The sequence below is a fragment of the Physcomitrium patens genome, chromosome 13 (genome assembly GCF_059467195.1).
Source record: "Physcomitrium patens ecotype Gransden chromosome 13, ASM5946719v1, whole genome shotgun sequence".
Taxonomy (NCBI): domain Eukaryota; kingdom Viridiplantae; phylum Streptophyta; class Bryopsida; order Funariales; family Funariaceae; genus Physcomitrium; species Physcomitrium patens.
The window spans coordinates 844,411-865,721 of record NC_143422.1 but is presented as its reverse complement, the minus strand read 5'-3'; the positions used below and the strand labels follow the sequence as shown (position 1 = coordinate 865,721).

The 21,311-nt window shown below is 37.5% G+C and overlaps 3 protein-coding genes across 6 annotated transcripts; all 3 read right to left on the bottom strand.

Annotated features, from left to right (window-relative positions):
- Positions 1-1,493: 1,493 nt before the first annotated feature.
- Positions 1,494-7,407, bottom strand: LOC112290162 (SPX domain-containing membrane protein At4g22990). Of its 4 annotated transcripts, none has more exons than XM_024536164.3 (11): positions 7,256-7,407; positions 5,554-5,646; positions 5,208-5,337; positions 4,873-5,066; positions 4,594-4,768; positions 4,228-4,377; positions 3,890-4,081; positions 3,440-3,702; positions 3,108-3,264; positions 2,450-2,917; positions 1,494-2,341 (listed from the first exon to the last, which is right to left on the bottom strand). In XM_024536164.3, exons 2-11 carry the CDS (start codon positions 5,604-5,606, stop codon positions 1,874-1,876), a joined length of 2,250 nt encoding a protein of 749 aa, XP_024391932.1. In that variant the 5' UTR covers positions 5,607-5,646; positions 7,256-7,407; the 3' UTR covers positions 1,494-1,873. The 4 variants fall into 4 exon arrangements, with proteins under 4 accessions (XP_024391932.1, XP_024391933.1, XP_024391931.1 ...); XM_024536165.3 differs by lacking the exon at positions 7,256-7,407 and adding an exon at positions 6,855-7,205; XM_024536163.3 differs by lacking the exon at positions 7,256-7,407 and adding an exon at positions 5,915-6,071.
- A 2,958-nt stretch (positions 7,408-10,365) lies between these two features.
- LOC112290769 (chloroplast envelope quinone oxidoreductase homolog) lies at positions 10,366-11,701 on the bottom strand. The gene is made up of 3 exons (XM_024537432.3): positions 11,651-11,701; positions 11,207-11,440; positions 10,366-11,076 (listed from the first exon to the last, which is right to left on the bottom strand). The coding sequence occupies exons 1-3, from the start codon at positions 11,699-11,701 to the stop codon at positions 10,366-10,368; spliced, it is 996 nt and encodes a 331-aa protein (XP_024393200.2).
- Positions 11,702-16,998: 5,297 nt separating this feature from the next.
- LOC112290296 (uncharacterized) lies at positions 16,999-19,405 on the bottom strand. Its single transcript, XM_024536432.3, has 3 exons — positions 18,239-19,405; positions 17,850-18,010; positions 16,999-17,736 (listed from the first exon to the last, which is right to left on the bottom strand). Exons 1-3 carry the CDS (start codon positions 18,458-18,460, stop codon positions 17,334-17,336), a joined length of 786 nt encoding a protein of 261 aa, XP_024392200.1. The 5' UTR covers positions 18,461-19,405; the 3' UTR covers positions 16,999-17,333.
- Positions 19,406-21,311: the final 1,906 nt, after the last annotated feature.

Below are 21,311 nucleotides of genomic sequence, written 5' to 3'. Positions count from 1 at the left end.
TGTACAGTGGATTATCTATCTCGAAAAAGCATTATTATTATTATTATTATTATGTTGAGAAATGCTTGGAACAAGTTGTTGATAATTGTTGGATAAAGGCATTCATGCCATTTTTTTAAAGTAAAGTCTTTCAGTTGTAGATATACATATCTTTGGCATTAGTACATGGTTTTTCTTCATCTTTTCACAAATAAGTATGTTTTTCTTCTATTTGTTGTGTTTGGAACTAAAAATTTCCTTTTTTGTAACCAACTTGCTGATTTTAGTCATTGCATGCATTTTAAACATTTTAGTTTGAAGAATTTTGAATGATTTTGTTGTGAATCCATTGGTTGAATTTCAGAAAATATGATCAAATTCTGATTATGAACAAATAAATCAAAATTCCAATTTGAGTATACAATTAGGGGAATGTTAAATAGACCCAAACTTTTACAAAATTGATCTATCCATCCTAATCATCACAGGAAAAAAAAAAAAAAAAAAAAAAAATGACATTTAGATTTGTTTCTCTACTACTCAATCTGAAACCAATGAAAACCAACCACATTCATCATGATTATCATATTATTCATCATGGGTAGATTGATTTAGTAAAAATTTGGATCTATTTAACATTGAGCTGATGTTATGTTGCCAGTAAATTCAATGTAATAAAAGAAAACATCAAATACAAAATAAAAATTAGATAAATTAAGTTTTTTTTAATTAAGTAAAAATTAAATAAATTAAGTTTTTTAAATCCACATGTTTAAATTACATAACATCTTCAAATATTTCCATTGTTGTGGATTTGTCTTTGTTTATCATTATAGAAAATATTTACCATACATGAAGTCCAATATAAACACTCCTTTTAGCTATCTTATTCTCATCTTATTTAAAATGGTTTGTAAGTATTTGTTATTTCAGATTTTGTTAAAAAGAAGGAGAAGAAAAAAAAAAAAAAAATTGATGTGTGTGTTATTTGATTTGCTAGCTTTTTTTTTTTTAAAAAAAGGCATTTTTTTCTTTTCTATTTTTTGTACTTTTTTCATTTTAAGCATTTGAGATGAATATATTTTAAATCTATTGATCAATGATTTTGTCCACGACGTTTTTCACGAATAGATTACGCCTGTTTTATCGACTAGTATGGTGAAATAGGTAATCATACATTATGTCGGAAACCAAACGAATCTTGAGTTGAAACCTGGTCGACATGCTCAAGATTTTGACAATCATCGAAGTACAGCATTACAGTGAAATCCACCGTAATAAGATAAACATAGTGTAATTTGATACACATTTAATACCTGTCAAAGAAATATTTTCTCTTTTTAGAGTAAGGTATTCACAGTGTTCAGAACAATAAAGCCAATCAAGATCCCTTCTGAAAAATCTAGCACATAGTAACAATATCTGATAGGCAAACACTGCAAGGCTCTCTACTAGAGTCTATGCACTTGCTTCCATCCGGGATGCGCGTAATAGAGTCCAAAGGCATCCAAAGGTATCCAAAGAGATCAATGTTGCAATTGTATAACGTGAACACATCCAGTGAGAAGAGAAAACAAGGCAATCGCGGGGGGTTTAATACACTCTGGGGACACAGGGAACGGCGGAGCGGAGGGCGTGACGAGCTGCGTGAGAAGAGCAGAGAAAGGGAAGAGAATTGAAGAGAAGAGGAGACATGACGCCATTCACCTCTCCAGCTCTGCACTGCCATCCCTGTAGTAGCAACCCCTACTTCCTCAAGCACCAAGCATATGGCTACAAAACTTGCACACTTGCAATATCAGGGTGCATCTGTTGAGCTAGTTTTCTAAGCGAAGGAAGGAGGACTGCCATCCAGCTGATACGCTACGTATGTTTAAAAAAACAGTGGGAGTGGTTAATAGAGAGTGAAGTAGCCGATGCAGGTGTACCCGGTGGTGGCGGCCACTATGGCGAGAGTGGGCAGCATTGTCAGGTTTACTAGGTTCTGAATGCCACACTTCCCTGCTACACTGATCAATCCGTCGGCAATCGCCCGCGCTAGCGTCCCTGCCTCTGTTGACAACAGTCCGCAGTTGAATACGCCGCGCGACATCCGCGGTGACATCACCTTTGACAGCAGCGACATGTTCACCCCCTCTAGGACGTTTGTGGACACGAAGATCACTACCGCCGCGGTAACATACTGGTACGCGCTGTAGTGTACCCAGGGGCTGTAGCACAAGATTGCTGCCACCCCTACTCCTGTTGTTACCTGTGACCAAAGCACCACCACCCTGTCTTCGTATATGTTGCTGATGCAGTTGCCCACTACCGCACTCATGGGCAACACCGTCAACCCCAGCAATGATAGAAATATTGCCACCTGCAACATATCATGCACAGGTATGTCAAATATGTGACCCCTACTGATGTCCAACGCATACATCATTTGTCTGGGTACAAGAAAGGGTTAGTAGGGGACACTGGATACCTGAGACGTTTTCCAGTTGAAGTAATAATCAGTCAGTAGGCTAGACTCCGAGATGAGAAGCTCCGATGCGAACTTGAGCATGAAGTAAACCCATAACAGGATTTTCACTGGGCGGGTCAGTTCCTTCATCAGATCACTCACAGTTTCCACCGCCTTATCCTCACCATAGTCCGAGTCTCCTTCGGTGGTGCTCTCTCTGGATTCTTCTTCGTCCGATGGATACCCTTGCAAACCGTTCGCAACATTAATGCTGCCAGATAATAGGGGTGCTACGAGTGTTGATTCATCAGTTGAAACAATACTGTCCATTGTGTTTAGATTCGCGTGAGAGCTCATTCGTCGGCATAATGCAGTTGCTCGGTCGGGCTCTTTGAAGAAAAAAAGGACGATAATCAGGTACAAACTCCAACTCAAGAACAACAACCACCCGGGGGCAGTTACAAAATTCACAGGTAGTGTCCCGTAGATCTGCATCCGCAAATTTTACATAGGCAACGATGTTAATGCACGCTGGCTGATCAAGGTGAAAATACTGGATTAATCATACGATGAACATTGCACACGTGATTGATTTCAAAAATGGAACGAAACAAAAACCTCATCGTTGCCTTCAAAAAAAATTTTAAAAAATTAAACCAGTTGTATGGGAGATAGCTACCTTGAAGTTGATTCTGCTAAGCAGACCAGCAAGGGCTGGTCCAACTGCCATACCCAAAGCACTAGCACTTATAAAAGCCGCGGATGCACTCGTGAGCTGCTTCAGAGGCACATGGTCGCATATGTACCTCCTGTTGATAGCCCTTGCCCCTCCCAAACTGCCCTCCAAGCATAAATTTCACACAGCAAGATCAATAAACAGAAATACTACAGTAACCCACTGTTGATTTGGAAGCAGTGCATTGCAGACACGCCAAGCATCATACTAATAGCGTGAATTTCACAATAAAGAGATGGAGTGGTACAGTGGATTTATGGATATAATGCTCTTACCCGCATAAAAATCGACCAATGAGGAGGAGCCAAACAGAATCGAAGTGGAGAGCTATGGCATACAAGAAGTTGCCGGCCATGAGAATGAAAGAGCTGACTATCAAAGGTGCTTTGTACGAGAAATTGGACCACCAACTATAAACAAGCGCTGAGACCAGCGCGGCCAAAGGCATGGAGCCGATTATCACTCCACACAGCGTGCCTGGCGCATCCAAAAGTTTGGCATAGTCATCTGATGAAGGTACTATTATGTAATAATTTACCTGCAGTGGTGCAAAGTGTTATCGCCTTGTGATAAGCTCAACTAGCAAGGTCGGATGGTGACATGGTCTGTTCAGCTAGGTAGGAGGATCAAGGCCATTGATAGAACTGACCTCTTGGGGAACCAGTGACAACCTATATCTCAGCGAATATCAGGCATTGACATGGTGAGGTTTAGGGGTAAATTACCATGTACAAAAATGTATTGAATAGGTTAATTTGTATGGACATGAAATGGGCTTCTTCCTGCACCAACCCAGGTATTCTTCCGGCTTCTGCTTCCTGTTGCCTCCTGCTCGGAGCTGGTAGAAGAAGCTCTTTTGATAAATATGTTTGTATATTAACCTCGTGGGTCAAGCGCTGCATCGTCTCTTCAATTGCCTGCAGATCCAGGAAAGAGAGCGGGCCCAAGATTGACCTCAGTGATCGACGGGACATAGGCTGCAACACTGCATTCAACACAGCAACGTTTTATCTTACGTGCGAGCAAAGTAGATTCAGATGAAGGGAGGAATGGGTTTATATACCTGAATAACGGGCTCTTCCTCAATAATTCGTGCTGGAAGAGCAGCATAACGAAAAAGAGAAACGGCACTGCTTGCAGAGGCTGCCTCCAGGCTCTCGTTTCGTAGCTCAGCAAGATTTCTAGATATGGTTGCGACCATTGCACCTATTCCCTGTTATGCACATGTTAAACGTTTTAGAACATGGTAAATGCATATAATAGTATGAAGTCATTACTACTAACCACCATGTCCCCAATCAAATAGGTAGTCCGGTAGTAGAGATACCACGGTGCAGTGGGAATGATTCTTTAAAGCATGCTTTGATAGTAAACTGAAAATGAAGTGAGGTTGCAAACGTCAATGATACCAACATGAGAAGTCCCTTACAATAGTGCGGAAGACTTGCTGGAGTTGGGAATAAGGATGATTGGAGCGAGAGGCGATGTACTGACCACCCAAGCGAACTCCAACCCTTTTGTCGAACTTTTTTAATATTTTTCTTAGTCCCGTGACATTCAGTTCCACAAAGTTTAGCAGTTGTAGAAGCTCTGTACCGATTTGCCTGCACAGAAGCACTTCCACATTAGGGTCACAATGTGTTGTTGTATCTCCTGCAACAGGTTGCACCTGAATTACACTTACACAATAAAGAGTCAGAAGGAATACCTGTATTCATCCATGACCTGCCAATGAACCACTACCGGGGCACTTGGCCGCTCATTGAGATCCGATCCTTCATCAACCTCAGATTCGATAAGAAAATCTGCTGTGGCAGCAGCTTCTCGTTGTTTCCGCAGTTTCTGCAAGCGCTCTGCAAGAAGACCTTGCTTCTCTATCATAAACAACACCACTTTTTCAACCTGTAGTGAATAATTCCGTCGAGTCAGCAATAGAACCATGCACATCCAAATTGCTATCTGTAATCATTCTGAGACGGTTTGCTGACCTTGCTAAACTGAAAGTAACAAAATAAATAATCAGTACAAGAATAGTCGTCGAACCTGACAGTCCAGAAGTTCGGAGAATGTTTTCACAATTTCATGACGTTCCTCAGCCCCTATGGATGAATTTTGAGCACGCGTTGAATCCTGTTTAATCCTCTTCTTAAGGGACTTGTATGCGATGTAATACCTGCAATTAAGGGTAAGATTCAGTTCAAACCTCCTGATTTTCCACAAGTTTTAGTTCGTTGTTTACATGCAAGCGCGAACTACAAAAGCACACTGAAATACATATTTTTAGTAATAATAAATTAAAATTTAAATAATTAAAAAATAAAAATAAACTTATCCAAAAAAATCACTGCAGATGCATAAAATTGAATTTGAAAGGGTCTACGTGACGTACTCTTCCCAGCCCAGTATCTGACGGTCCCGAAGATATTGCCCGAAGTGCACCATCTCCACTCGGACAAATTGTTCTTCCTTAGTGACAATCAATCTGTAACACAGCATCCAGTTTCAATAATTGTGATATCCTTTCGAATTCTAGTTGGAAGAGTTCAAATTAAGCTGGAACTGGTCCGTCTTGGAACTTCAAATGCACAATGACCATGATAGAGCAATGCAATACGAAATGTTCCTAATGCCTACAACGTGGGTTGTGACAACTAATTCATGAGTCATGCGGAAGCCTGGTTATGATCAGTGCATAATCTGCGGGAATTCTGGTCGGCCTTCCCACTGGAGGTCGAAAGTAGAGTGCTCACAGAAGAAAGTGCTACAATCAAAACAGTTACATCCCTTAGCAAAATGCTGCTTGAAACAATCCTCACGACATCGTTTCCTACGTTATGATCAAGTATGCTAAGCACCAAGTCGCCTCTCCGAATAGAAATGTGCTACAATTCACATACGAAATTTTCTCTATGCTAGTCTCTCTCTAGACTTGTTCTCAGCTACAGCTTCTTCTCAGAGAAGGTCTAGAAAGAGAAACTCGCATTGTGTATTAGGCTGAAATAAAAGTAAGACAGACGAGGGAATATCTTTAGATAAGGTATCCTCGTAGATCCTACGATAAAGCGAAACTCGTGGGAAAAGATACTTGATAATTATGCCAGTTTTGTCAAGCTCGGCGTTTACATAACACTGCTGATGGATCCTTCTCTAGCCGAGCTAACGCACATAGTAGACATGGAAAATTAGAAGAAATTGAAAGGTTGAAAGTACAATGAGGACTTTCCAGAATATTCGAGTCACAGCTCTGGTCTATTCGAAAAAGGAATCCTGGTGACCTCTTATCAGGCTCAAGCGACTCAACTCTTGATAGACTTTAGTCTAGTGACCACATTGAAAATCTCTGCGGGACAATTGATGTTGATCATGAGAATTGGAGTTTCTAAAACCCCCACCACCCTGGTTCTACAGCAGAACAAAATGTACAGTGTCCGAGAGAGAGAAGGAGGGAGAGAGAGAGAGAGAGAGAGAGAGAGAGAGAGAGAGACCGAGATAGAATAGAGATCTTCCAGGGTGAGACCTTGAAATGCATCGGAGTAAAAAATTGATGCGGCCAAATTCAGTATTATCAAAAAATCACACACATATTCTGGTGTCAGTAGCAACATTTAAGCATCGTACTCGTACGAAACTGCCAACTCGAACACTCCTCTCACATTCAACTTCCCCTGTCGTGTGCGTTCAAGATCTTACCGCCAAACTAAAGCTAACGGGGTTCACTCTCACTCCTTGCCCTCCAGACTAAGTTGTCCTCTAAAAGCCCATGCTCTTCACAGATAATCGAAAAACTCCGTTCCGCTGAACATAGTGATTTCAGTTGAGAACTAGAGAGTAATAGCAATGTCGCAAGAGGTGTGTGAAGATGGCGGTGGGAGCTATATCCTCAGGAAGGGGAACCAGTGGCGGCTCAAGATGTAGGCCACTTTGGCGGCTGGGTAACAGAGGAAGCCCAGGAGTTGCAAAGACAAAGTTATGATTCAAAATCTAACTCTTTCCTACATCAAAGCCCGGTTGAAAGTGGCAGGACGTAGTATTCAAGATCGAGACGAGGGATTCGAAAACGGCGACATTATGCTATGTGAGAATATGACAACCTCGCAAGCTTAATAAGGAACGTCGCTGAGTTTTCTCCTTCAATTGTTTGTAGAAAACACCGCAAGTGAGTCGCCTCCCTGCAGCTGGGTGACGAAGCATACTCGCAGGGTTGAAAAGTTCCTCCTAGCCGTCGTCACGGGCAGATTCGTTAAACTCTCTCCTACGATTATCGTGAAGCTCCATGCTCGGTTTTGTGTCGATTACCTTGATCCGAGCGTGTTTGCAGCGTCGATGAGTCAACTGCATTCGAGATAGATATTTGAAGGGTATATCCATTCGGATATCCAGATCCTATACTGTTATCATTCTATCGCACTAGCGATCCTGGTTCTGCCATCTGTCCTTTAATACAGTTTTCCAATAACAGTTTTGCTCCCCGGGAACTTTGAGGAACTAATTACCAGAACATCCCCCTCTCCGTCCTCCCCGCAGTCTAGATCGGCAACTTTGGGCTTTAAACTTTTTAACTGTTTGGGTTGCAACTGGAACAAAAACCACTCACCTCATTCCTGGTTGACCCCAACGTCCCGTGCAAAGAGAGATTCGACCGAGTCGGTCGTGAACGTTCAAGATTAAACTTCAGAACCAAGTCACTTTCATCCTTCTGCGATACAACAGTGCGCGGAATGTGTTTGCTTCCTCTCTTTCGTTGCCGGCAATGGCACTGGGAACACGACGCAACCACTTTTTGCCCTTTCCACACCCTCATGGAAGGGCTAATCCATTGTCCGATCAGAGCATACAAGATCGTCAACTTGAACAGCCACTTTTGCACAGAAAAATTCGTAGCCCCTGGAGGTTCTACACATGACCTGGAGTTGTCACATACCACCACAGCTCCTCCCCTTCGCTGGCATTCTACTTCTTCGTCCCAGACCTGCGGCAACACTCATCACCTTCAATCACCTGTAGACTTTATAGCCGAACCGTCAACTGAACTTATCCAAAAAAAGAAGCACAATCAGAAAAAAGTGACGACTGTTCATTACAGAAACATGAGGTGAATTCACCCTTTCTGGGATCAATGCCGAGCAAAGGCTAAGGTCAACAGTTACAGGCGTGAAACGGGGGATGACACAGGGGAGGGGGTCGATCGAGGGGCGAGCCGAGATGTGACACGGAGCAGTACAGGGATGTGCAAATGAAAAAAACTGTTCGAGAGGACTATGCGATTGGGTTCTGTGCGTGGCTTGTCTATCCTTTGGGACATGACGAACCCACATTGGGCCACATCGCCTACCGCCACCCCCACCTCGAATGCCTCGCTGCACATCCAACGGAAGAAGATTATTGTCCCTGTGTGTCATTGCCAATGCATGTCCACGCACAGACCCACGCACTGATCCAAGTATCCAGGCATCCATCGAACTGTCCATCAAAGTAAAAGCTAGAAATGTAAGGTCATGGTTGGATCATGAGAGATGATCCAAACTGCATTCACTCTTGATCCTTTCTTATCACATCAACGGTGGGTGAATCCCTTTCTGCACAGCGCTCTCTTCACAGTTCTGCAACTCAGTTGAAGGAGTTGGGTCTGGGAGTGGTGTGAATGTGGACAACGATGGCGCTAAGGATTCATCTTTTGATGATAGTTTTGATGACGGAGGACAATGTTCCTACCTGTTTCAATCTTAGAGTATAGTATTTGTCATGTGGTTACACAACCTCTCTAAAACCCCACGTAATGTTTGTACTTTATGAATGAGATTTTATTTATTTATGTTATTATTACTTTGGTTTAGTTTTAACGTAAAATAATATATAATTAGGTGGTTCTTGTTGGTGGCGCCATTATAAGTATGAATGATTGATATCTAGAAATTTGTTGTAATTTGTAAGACTCTTCCTTAATAAACAAAAATGTATATATATATATATATATATATCAATCAGGTAGAAAATCAATGTCCACTTTATGTGTAACTTGTTAAGCATTAAGAAACTATACTAAGAAGATTTGATGTCAATGATTGAAATAGAGAAATTTGAATATGAAGCAAAGTTGATTATTTATAGAGTATTTTTGTATAAATTGGCTATTAAAAATAAATAGTATGATTTTTTGAAAATCCCCATATTATATAAGGTATGGTCTTTTACTTAAAAATATATAAATATAAACATATTCTTGTACAATGAAAATTAACTTGTAAAAAAAATTCATAAAATTTAAAGGCATTGGAAACATGTTTAAGAATTAAAAAAATGCATTAAATTTTAAAAAAACTTTCACTTTTAATATAATTCATTATGCAAAATTTACATATACATATATATTAATAATCAAGTTAAATATGATTTATTAGACATTTAATTTAAATTACTATATTTATAAAAAATCATCACCAATATTCAAAAAATAATATATAAGAAAAGTAATTTTTTCATATAAACAATATATAAGAAAAGTATTTTTTTTATAACTAAACTAATATGAATTTTTTTGTCTTAGCAACAATACATTTTCAAGTAGAACAAAATTAATATTTTACAAAACAAGTTATAAATATAAAAACAACAAAATAAAGAAAAAATATTATTGCCATTATAATAAGTATACATTATGAAAAGAAAATTAAAATTCTAAAAAAATATAATATCAGAAAGAAATATGTAGACTATAAAGGTATAAATTTATGGTTACAGTAATGTGTAAAATCCATGCAATAAAAATAGAAAAATACTAGATTCATGTATTAATACTAATTCCAAAACAAAAATTTATACTAGACTCATATATTAATAAACCCTTGAATTTTTATCATTTTTATCTTCACCATAAATATAAAATTTATCTTTATATTTATGAGAAAATAAAAAATAAAAAATATTTATATTAATAATCATAAAAATATATATTCATTTTTTTGTCATATAAAAAAAACATCGTACCTTGTAGAAAAACTAATCTAGTAATAGTCGAATGTAAGAAGCTCACACTTTTACTTTCTTTGTTTCAAAGTGGGCTCCAATCCAATCACATCACAGGGACAACACTCACAAATATTCAAATCTATTTGAAACTTTGCCACGTGAAATGCAAGCCAGCGTGTCAGTTCCACAATGGACTCCGCTTGTAGTTTCACGAAGAAGGTCACGACGAGGAAGGTCACGATGAAATGGGTGGAGATGAGCACAAGATGATTTTACCCGCGCAGCGCCGCTTCAAGCAGTGATCCCACGCATCGCCGGCTTTGCAAAGCGGGAAGGTGGTATCCAGCACTGCCTTCACTTTCCCTGCCCCCATCAGCTCCATCATCGTCTGCAGATCTTCCTGGTTATCCCACATGTAGAAGTTCTCGAATCTGTGAGGACTCCGCAACGACACTTTGTTAACCATGGCCACGACGATGCTGCGCCTTGTGGGAGTCAGGTCTATCACTCTTGCATTGGGTTGTAGTTGCGCCGAGAAATTGGACAAGGGTACAAAGTGGGCGCAATTAAATACGCGGTGGTATCTTCTTCCTGAAGGACTGGTGTAGGTTGCGCCCTGCTGAGTTTGGTAGTCCAGCACCTCGTCGGCTTTCAGGTTTCTCATGAGCTCGATGTTGCGATCGCTGCATGTGACCGTCACATGCGCGCCGGATAGCTTCACCAGCTGCAGAAGGATGGTACCCACGCCTCCCGACGCGCCGATGATCTGAACATTGAGGTGCTCGCATCCGCCTGCGAGGCTCTTGATGCCCACCTGCCGGGCACTTTGAAGCGCTGTGTAACCAGCCACCACTATCGATGCAGCTTCGGAAGCTGATATTTCTGGCACCCGCAGCACCACTCTTGATGACGACGCGATCGCGTACTCCGCATATCCTCCTCCTTTCTGATTGCATCACCCCTTATTACTAATACTTCACCTTCCTTTGCGCATGAGCTGAGTTCGAGTTCACGTTGATGTGTTTCTGACACAATTACAGTAAGTGACGGAAGCAGTGCGATAATTGGAGGCTCACCAGAACATGGATATGAGCAACGACCTTGTCACCGGGGCGGAATCCCTTGACGCCGGTGCCCAAGCTGACGACCTCACCTGCAACATCAGTGCCGGGGGCGAATGGGAATCTAAGTGGAAGAAAGTGCTTCATTAACCCATCCTGGATGCGTAATTCTACCGGATTGTTGCTGATCGCCTCAACCTTCAACAGCAGCTCACCGGCCTTGGGCTTCGGGATGGGCACCTCCACGTACTGCCACCCCAACGATCACTCATCAGCACCTTTCTCCGCATAAGATTACACTTCATGCTACACTTCACATTTCAACACCATGCAACAACATGCAATCCACCTTGTCCCAAAATCCATGTATTTCACGTTCAAAATCGTGCCGAAGTATGTCTACCTCATGTGAATGAAGACGAATTGTGAGGTAGGAAGTAACAGTTGTGAGAAACTTGCCTCAAGAGCCTTGCTGCCGCCGTGGTACCTGGAGTATTGAACATGCTTCATGGTTCCAGACACCGTTTTCTTCACTCAAATCTCAAGTCGGATTTCAGGCTCTTCTTTTGCAGAGGTATGAAACAAAGTAGGTTTCTTTGCATTTCCCGAGCAGGCAAAATGCAAGCGCTGAATTGTAGCAATGTCTCCACGGTGGGTGGTTATATAGCTACAGATCCAGACACGGATGGAAAGGCCAAGCTACTTCTGTTTAACAATCAGTAATTGAATATGCTCAAATCCGAAAAGGTTCCTAGTCAAGCGCTAGTCAAGTCCTCTGTTTATGTTCCAATGTTTTGTTTGTTTGTTAGTGTGTGTGAGTAAATTTGTTTGTCAGTATGTGTGAGTATGCAAACGGAGCATCATGACTTACATTTTCACAAACTTATTGTAAACCCAGACTGCACTGATGGTCTTGAATACTAGTGTGCAATAGACTTGTTTAGTTTGGAATGCCACTCACTATATGTTGAATTTTCCATACTTGATGTACGAAAAGGTGTGACATATCCAGCACATAACAAAGACACCGGATATTCTAACTCTTTAATGTTGCGCCACATTCTCGTTATCAACGGATTGATATTCTTCCAGTTTAAAACATGTTGTCAGAGCCGTGGCTACGGATGCAATTCGTTACAAAACATTTGGATGAAAAGTTTGGATGGTTTTTGAAGTTGAAAAAGTAATAATTGGATGGACATTTCCTGTAGATGATCCGCCTGTTGTCGGAGCCGAGGAGCGCTGCCTAAGTGCTGCTTGGAGTGTTGGAGCGGTTGGAGTTTCATTGTTGTTGGAGTTCAATGCCATTGATGATGCTGCTGTTTTTTATTTAAGTAAATTCTATTTTTTTGCTGGCGGTAAAAATAAGTTTTATTGCTCCAATATAGCTTGGAAATGTAGGACGTATTGGCTAAAATCCACAAGCCTTTGAGAGTAATTATTAAGATATTTTTAATGAAGAAATTGCATAATCTTTGATACATGGATGGAGAATCTATGAAGATTTTTCTTGGAGAGATTTTTGATCATAGAGATCAAGATATTGAAGCCAGTGATGAAATGGGCAAACAATGCATGACATTTCTTATACTTATTACAATACTAGAATCTTAGGATCCTCTTGTTTAGTTGATTGCATCAAAGAAAAGAAAAGGAATCACAAAAGAAGTAGTATTGTCTATTCTCCTTAAAGAGGAGATGCAAAAAAAAAAGGGATTAATTATCTATTTTTTGCTTTAATAAAATATGGAAGAAGAAAGCAAGTCTTAAAGAAGCACTATCTATAACAAAAACAAAAGCCTAAGATTCATAAGTCTAAAAGCACTTAGAGGGCTTGTGGACAAAAGGGGCATTAGCAAGGTGATACAAAATGTCTTAGAATAATTAGCAATGGTGTTGTAAATGCTAGGGTTGTTGTTGTACTTTCAGCCGGAGAAGCATCATTTAATTCAAAAACAACAATTGCATTGTTGTCTCAATTACGGCATTATATTTGCATTGATAGTTCAATAGATGTACACATCCAAAGAGATAGGAGAAAGCTTCTCAATTTTAATAAAAATATGACTATCCAACTCCAAAGCTATGATAGTGGCATTAGCAAATCACAAAGCTCAAGTGAGATAAATCTCACAATTTTGGACCTTACATGAAAATATATTCTTATAGTTGTAAAGGATATTGACTAGATTTCTAGAGCACGTGATACTCTATTATCAACTACAACTTTATGCAAGAAAGGTTGAAAATTTAATTTGGATGTCAATAGAATCAATTAAATTTTGCCTTCAATTGACTTATTCATATAAGGTACGTTATCCAGTAAATCTTATTTTATGCCTTGTGAAATTGAAGAAGTTGCCATAATTTCTAATTCATCTATTTTGGATCATAGACTTATTAAATGGCATTAAGTATTAGAACATGATTTAATGTATATAATATGAAAGGCATAGAAGATGAATAATATTGAAGAATTAAAAATCAAGGAGAAGAAGGATAAAATACCTACATATAAATCATGCATTGTTGGGACAGCCTACAGGTGGCCTTTGTCACATAAGTACAAGTATATCAATAGTATTTTAGATGTAATAGTATTTGACCTTTGTTATTTAAAAACATGTAGTTTTGATGGTGCAGAATGATTAGCTATGTAGATTAATGAATATTTTGATTATTATTGCCTTATATTTCTTCAAACTAAAGACCAAGGTTATATTACTTACAAGACTTGGAAAGAAAAAGTATAAAGAAAAATTGAAAGGAAGATAAAAACTTTTTTAATTAATCAAGATACTAAATACTTGAATAGTAAGTTTGATTCTCACTTTAAAGTTGAAGGCATTTGACACATAATTACTCTTGCATACATACATGAAATTATTGGTATATTAGAGCATATGATGTGAATTATTTTTGAAAGAGTACAAACACTTCTAAATGATGCTAAATTCAATTGTCAATATTGGGTGTTTGTAACAAAATTTGTGACTTAGACTCACAATCGCCTTCAACTTGCAAGACTCGGCAATAAGAAACCACATAAAGTATTCTATGATAAAAAAAAAAAAAACTTTTTCTTTAAAATAATTATTATTTTGGTTTTCTTCCTTGATATCCTATGGCAAAAGAAAAATGTCAAAAGCTTGATTCAAAAGCAAAGAAGGATATTCATATTAGATATTTAGAAGTGGAAAAAGGATATGAGATTTTTCTACTTAAAGGAAAAAAAAAAAAAAAAAAAAAAAAAAATCTATAATTTAGATATGATTTTTTTTGATAATAAGGATGAGTTACTTGGTGAGCCACCAACTACTTAAGAAAAAATTGGAAAAGATATGGATCATAGAAATAATTTTAATTTTCTAGATTTTCAACATCTAAGTAAATTAAAAATATTCCAACCTCAAGCTTATAGACTACATGTGTATGATGGATTGGATGGAGAAAATGGTTGAAAAAAAAGAAAATTCTATACTAACAAAAATAGAAGAGTTTAATCAACTAAAAGTAGAAGCAATCACTCAAGTTCTACTATCAAGATGTTATTATGAAAGTGGCATTGCCTTCATAAATATTATAAGTGGTAGTAGGACGTGTTGCATGCCTTGAGAAAAAGACAACAATTTCCTTTGAAGAGATTATGACTTATTGATTGAAACATTGGATGTAATTCATGTTGATGAATATGCAAAACCAAAGACTTTTAAACAATCCATGAATTCACATTTTTTCACAGAGTGGAATCATGCTATGAAGGAAGAACTTGATTCCTTGAAAGATCATGGTACATGAAAATTTTTATTTTTATCCAATGATAAAAAGGTTGTGGATTCAAAATAGATTTCTAAGAAAAAAAACTTATTAGTGATGATTCCATTGAGCATTTTAAAGGACAATTGCTTGCAAAAGATTTTACTCAAGTAAAAGGTCTTAATTATTAATGGACTTTTGCACCAATTTTCCACCTTGCAACAACTTGCATATTTGTTGCAATTGCTACTAACCTTAATTGGAATATGTTGCAACTTGATGTCGTCTCAACTTATTTAAATGGTGAACTTAAAGAAAAAAATATCTATATGAAGATTCTAAAAAGATTGGAAGTTCCATCAAAATATAATAGCAAGGTGTTGCAATTGCTAAAGACTTTATATGCTTTGAAGCTATCTGGACATAGATAGAATGAGAGTTTGGATAAATCTCTATTGAATCTTGATTGGGAGTACTTAAAAACAGACCTTTGTTTGTACACAATGTAGATTGAGATATTAGTTGTTATATTAATTATCTATATTAATGACATACTTATTGATGGCAAGAGCTTCGAGATCCTTGTAAAATACAAAGATGAACTGCAAGAATGCTACAAGATGAAAGATCTTGGTGAACTTAATAATTTTCTTTATATTGAGTTTTTACAAATCAAAAATAATAAAATTATTAATTTAAGCCAAATTAAGTAGATTTGTCAAAAGTTGGCAGAATTTGGAATGAAAGATGTAAAGACAGTTGCTACATGAATAATATAAAGTCATCTTACTATACATAAGAACAATAAAATTTTGGATGCAAAAGGTATAAAGCTTTAACAAAAGATCTTAGGTTTGTTATTATACCTTGTAAATAATACAAGGTATGACATTGCATTTACTTGTCAACACTTTACTCAATACATGTCACATTCATATGTTTTGCATTGATAAGGAATCAAATGAATATTTTATTATTTACAAGAAATAAAAGATTTGGTTTTATAGTATGGAAGAAAAGAAGCAAATTTGTGACTTGTAGGCTATAATGATGCAAATGGAGCAAGTTGTGTAGAGACACACTGTTTAGTAGGAGGTTATACATTTATGTTAGGTGTTACAATCATCACTTAGTTAAATAAGAAACAATCATTAGTTTATATTTTGTCAAGAGAGGCAAAATATGTAACTTTGACTATTACAGTAAGGGAGACTTTGTACCTTTGTAAATTACTTAGGAATTATGATATTTTTAAACCAAAAAGATCACTGTTTATGAAGATAACTAGAGTGCCATTGCTATTGTCAAGAATCCAATACATTATAATCGTACAAAATATTGGGATACAAAACACCATTTTGTTAGACAATGTGTAGAAAGGACAAATTGGTTTGGAGCATTATTCCATAGAGTACATGGCTATAGACATCTTTACAAAACCTCTCTCTAGAAATAAGTTTCTAGCTTTTAGAGATAGGTCTTATTTCAATAGAGAAATAAGTACCACTTTTGGAAGAAGAATATTAAATATCTCATATTTTATGTATCAAAAGCTGTGACTTATCTAGTACATAATAAAGACCTCGAAGGTATTTCCTCTTTAATTTTCCACTCTAATATTCTAATACTTTAATTGTCTTATCCCCTCATTTACCACTTAAAGATTAATCTTCTAAAACTTCTCTAAAGAAATTATAAGAAATATATAATATCATCTAATTTTAAAAAAATCTTTAATGAAATTATTTTTAAAACTATAAACATTCACAAATAGCTATGAAAATTACATTAAAGCTTTTATAAAAAAAATCCTTAAAATGATTCTTTTTACCTTTGTAAAATGTACCTTTAATATAAAACATTATTGTTGAAATAACTTTCAATATTATTGTTGAAATTTGTTTTGTATTGAAAGTTAAGCAGCACAATTATTGAGTTTCTTTAATCACAATTAGAAGTTTCTATCAGGATGCATTTGTCTATATGTATACATACAAATTATACTTTAGTAGAATGATCGATAAAAAAGGAGAATCATATACCCGCACGTATACGAAATAGGAAACACTTTCATTAAAATAGTAAGCACAACCACAAATTGTTTTATCGAGTCCAATAGAGGCCAGTTGAAGCTGATGGAGGTCACAACCACAGAATTACGAGAGTGTCTGCTTTCAACGGAGCAATGATTGTTTCAGGCTCATAGTTGATCATCAACCTGCTGTTCAGAAGAAAAAGCTCATTCCACTCCAACAACTCTATGCTTTCCTATACCAAAAAAAGGCATCAGGGATGGGTTCCGTTCATGTTGCAGTCCGACAGAGGGGCAGGTCCGGGACGACGGAGGAAGAACTGCTGAAGTGCGTGACGAAGATGGCGTGGACGATCAGCGTGCTCCGTCGGGAAGAGGGCCTAGAGAGCCCTCACCGGTCTTGAGGAGCTGGTTGTGGTGGAATTTCATGGGATGCTTCAGCTCGAATTCGTTGACGCACAGAGGGCGATTCTCGGCGTAGTCGATGAAGTCCTTGGAGGTCTGGGGATCGGGTGGGTACCCGCGTAGACGCCGCGTGGTTTTGCCGAAGGTTTGGGAGAAGAGATGCTGCTGGGCATGCACATGGCCCGTGTAGCCTTTGAGATGATGCCGCGCTTCCATCACCTCCAGCGTGTCGTCCTGGAACGCTTCGAACGTCTTCTTCGTCTGAATCTTCACGTTCGTGTAGGGCAGCACCGTCATGCTCATGGACAGCGGCGCGGGCTGGCAGTATTTCTCCGTGGTCCCTGTTTTTACTCTGCGCCACTATCCATGCGTATCAGCCCCCCAGCGTTGTGCTGTGGTCCGATGCATTCACTAACCCTTCTAGCGATGGAGATTAGTTTTGTTGTAAAGGTCGAGTGAGAAAACCTGACGGTTCTGTAATCCAGCTGACCGCTGATGTATTTCAACTCTTCTGGGGTTTCCCGCTTGCTGGCCAGCCATTTTACAGGCGCTGGGTCATTCACCTCTCCGACGTGGGCGAGTTGGGCGTAGAAGAAATCTCGCCCCTCTACTTTGTTTTCAGTGGTCTACTCATGCAGATTCACCCCCACACAACACCATGACCACCATTAACAATGTTGGATCCACGGGGTAATTTCGGCATCCCCGAATGCTGTGCTTTTACCATTGAGGAACAGATATGGTTAAATCTTGCAATTAAAAAAGCTGCTACAGCGAATCCAAGTGACTTTTAAGAAAATTGCAAATAAGTCAGCAGAAAAACACTGAAACCCATAATAACAGATAGCACTGACCAGATGGTAGGCATCCTCAGGTTTTTTGCGACGCAACGAGTCAGTGAAGGCGGCAGCTCGTCTACTGGAGTCAGAGAAGCCATGTCCAAGAACGTGAGTCTTTAGCGCTGGAATGACGCCAGTGTATCCTGGAATAGGACCTTCCTTGGCAATCTTTGCTCCCGGCACTGTGTGCCTTTTGCTGGGCGGGAGGGGCAAGGGATACCTCGGAGGGCTTTCCATGCCCTTTTCGCAGTTCTTGCCGACGCCCGGGTTTACAGTGCGTTCTCTGTCGCGCACATGCACAGACGCCTGCGTGTGACAAATTTCGGATACAATTTTTCCCACTTTAATTACGCATCTTACGGCCTGCCTTGCTATCGACAAAAAGGCTCGCACACGACTGAACCAACCATGCGCTTCTCGGGAGGCACTCGCGAGACGATCTCAAATTCTCATCACGAATGCCTCTGTGAAAGCTGTTCAATGTGAGATTACGCTGGTTAATATAAATCCTTGAAAACATAATTTGTCGCGGAGTTAAGATCTGAAGAAACGTTATCGATTCAACTGGATGCTAGTGAAATCATGGATCAGACATTAGCGGAAGGTGGTGAAGTCGAAACGGCTGGATAATTCGAGAACGTAGGAGTCCACAGGAAGGATGGAACGATGACGATCTGTTACTGGGTCAGTAACTGAATATTTCTGGCGCTGCATTTGTAGAAGCTACCATCTGATATTCAGCATCTCAGGAGAATTTGGATGGATATACGTGGAGTCGTTTGAATCCAGATGGTGACGAGAAATGGAGCGATAGAGGTGTGTGTGAGGGGGGCTGTTGATATCATATTCTCAGATTCTTATCTACAAAACGATTGATTGAAATGGAGCCTATGCTCACTATTCGATCAATTGGCGCAAACCTGGAGTAACTGTTCACAGACTCCAAAGGTGCGACGACAAGCGAGTCTCCTCCGTTCTCGTTATCATCGTCACCTGCGAATAAGCCACTTCAGATCCGTGCTTGGACAAATTGTTCTTCAGGGAAACCAGTATTTTCATGAAAGAATTCCTACCTATTTACAAATACCTAGTTCCTCCAAATTCTACTCATGATTTCAGAAGATATTGTATGTTGGTAATAATGGTATCTGTTGATATAAACATCTCTCAATGTAAATAATCATGTTTCAACTATTTTAGTACCACTGCTTGTTTCTTTGAATTAGATTTTTAAAATATTTCTCATTATTAATGTTTGGGATTATAAAATAATAATAATAAATATTGTACAAATAAAAGCATTTAGGTGCCATTATTTTCGTTAACACAGGGTGTATAGAAGTACATCCATGCTAATAAGTGCATATTACAGTTATATAACTCAAATATCCCATTAACAACATGAGTTAAAATACACTAGGACAAAACAATTTCTTATACAAAGAACTCAAAATCTGACTTTAGATTGTGTACTGTAAAGATAGCAATAATATTTGTGGTTATCTCTGTAAATAAGGTTTGAAATTGAATCAAAATAAACATTTATCATGGATTGTAGTTAGGATCCAAACTTAAAGTTGATTTGGTTTATACTTTCTTTTTTCTTATTTCTTTCTCACTAATTTACTCAAATAATATTTTTTGAATCAAATTACTTGTAATTATAAAATGCAAGATACAAAAATGTGATGATATGTAAATAAATATTGTTATATACAACAATATTGATGTGCTAGAAATCAAATATAAAGTATGCAATCTAAACCAAATACAAATGTACAAGCAACACACTTTTAAGGAAAGATGGTAAATCTAAATACCACTAAGTTAACTTATCTCTTACACCACAAAGGGAGAATTGAAGAGTGAAAGTATGTGTAAAGAAAATTCTAAAAGCTTTACTAAAAGGCTAGTTAGTATAGCCAAGCAAAAGCTTTCAACAAAGGCTTTCTTACTCTCAAAACCACTCACAAGAATTGACTTGGTAAGAATTTTAAGTCAAAGGGGTTTTTTCCACCTAACTCTTCAAACCCTAGTTGATACTAATAAGGTCAATTGATAAAAAAAAACAAAGTGGATAAAAATTCACTAAACTAAAGTAAATTACATACATCAAATGGGATTTGGCACATAATGCCACATCACATCACCATAATATATATATATATATATATATATATTATTCTTGATTGTATAAAACATAACATAGAGATGAATTAATAATATATATATATATATATATATATATATGTATATATTACTTATAAAAATTTAAATTTAAATCAATTTTGAACCAAGTTAATTCAGTATTGAGTCCTTATTTATAAAATATCTATGTTAAAAAGAACTAATGAGTAAAGTTTTCGAATTGTAAAATTTCTTCTTAGAAACAAAAGTATTATGTACATTGAGGAATATTGTGTATGAAAAAAAAAATTATTCTTTGAAGCAAGAATAATGGTTGAAAATCAAAACATGTGGTTTTCTCAAAATTCACATAATATAGTCAAAAATTATTTTTACAAAACTTTGTAACTTTACAAACGAGAGTTTATCTATAAGTTTTTGAGACAAGATTATGATAAGAAAGTCAAGAAAAATTAAAATAAAATTGTATGCTTTGTAGTACATAATTGAGTAGATTTTACAATGTAGAAGTGATAAAATAGCTATCAAAGGTTCTCTTAAGACTTGGTGACATAGAGATTTCTTGTCACATTGTTAATGAATATGGGGTAGAATTGTCATGCTATTCCCTCCTCTCTCCTTCTACTAGCAATAATTAGGATTTACTTTGCCATTTAATACTTGCATCATTTTTATTCATTTATTTTTTATTTCATACCATTAAGTAATAAGTGAAAAACATAAAATAGTCAAAGAAGATCAAAACATGAGCTCTTATGAAAAAAATACAAGTAGATTATTTGTTCTTTTTAAAAAATAAAGTATAAAATATATTATCTACTAAATTAAAAATCACTCATAATAGTATGTTCTAAATCACATTAATTTTTTAGAATAAATTGAGTCTATACATACATTTTTTTGTTGTAAATATTATAAATATATACAGCATGATTTTAAA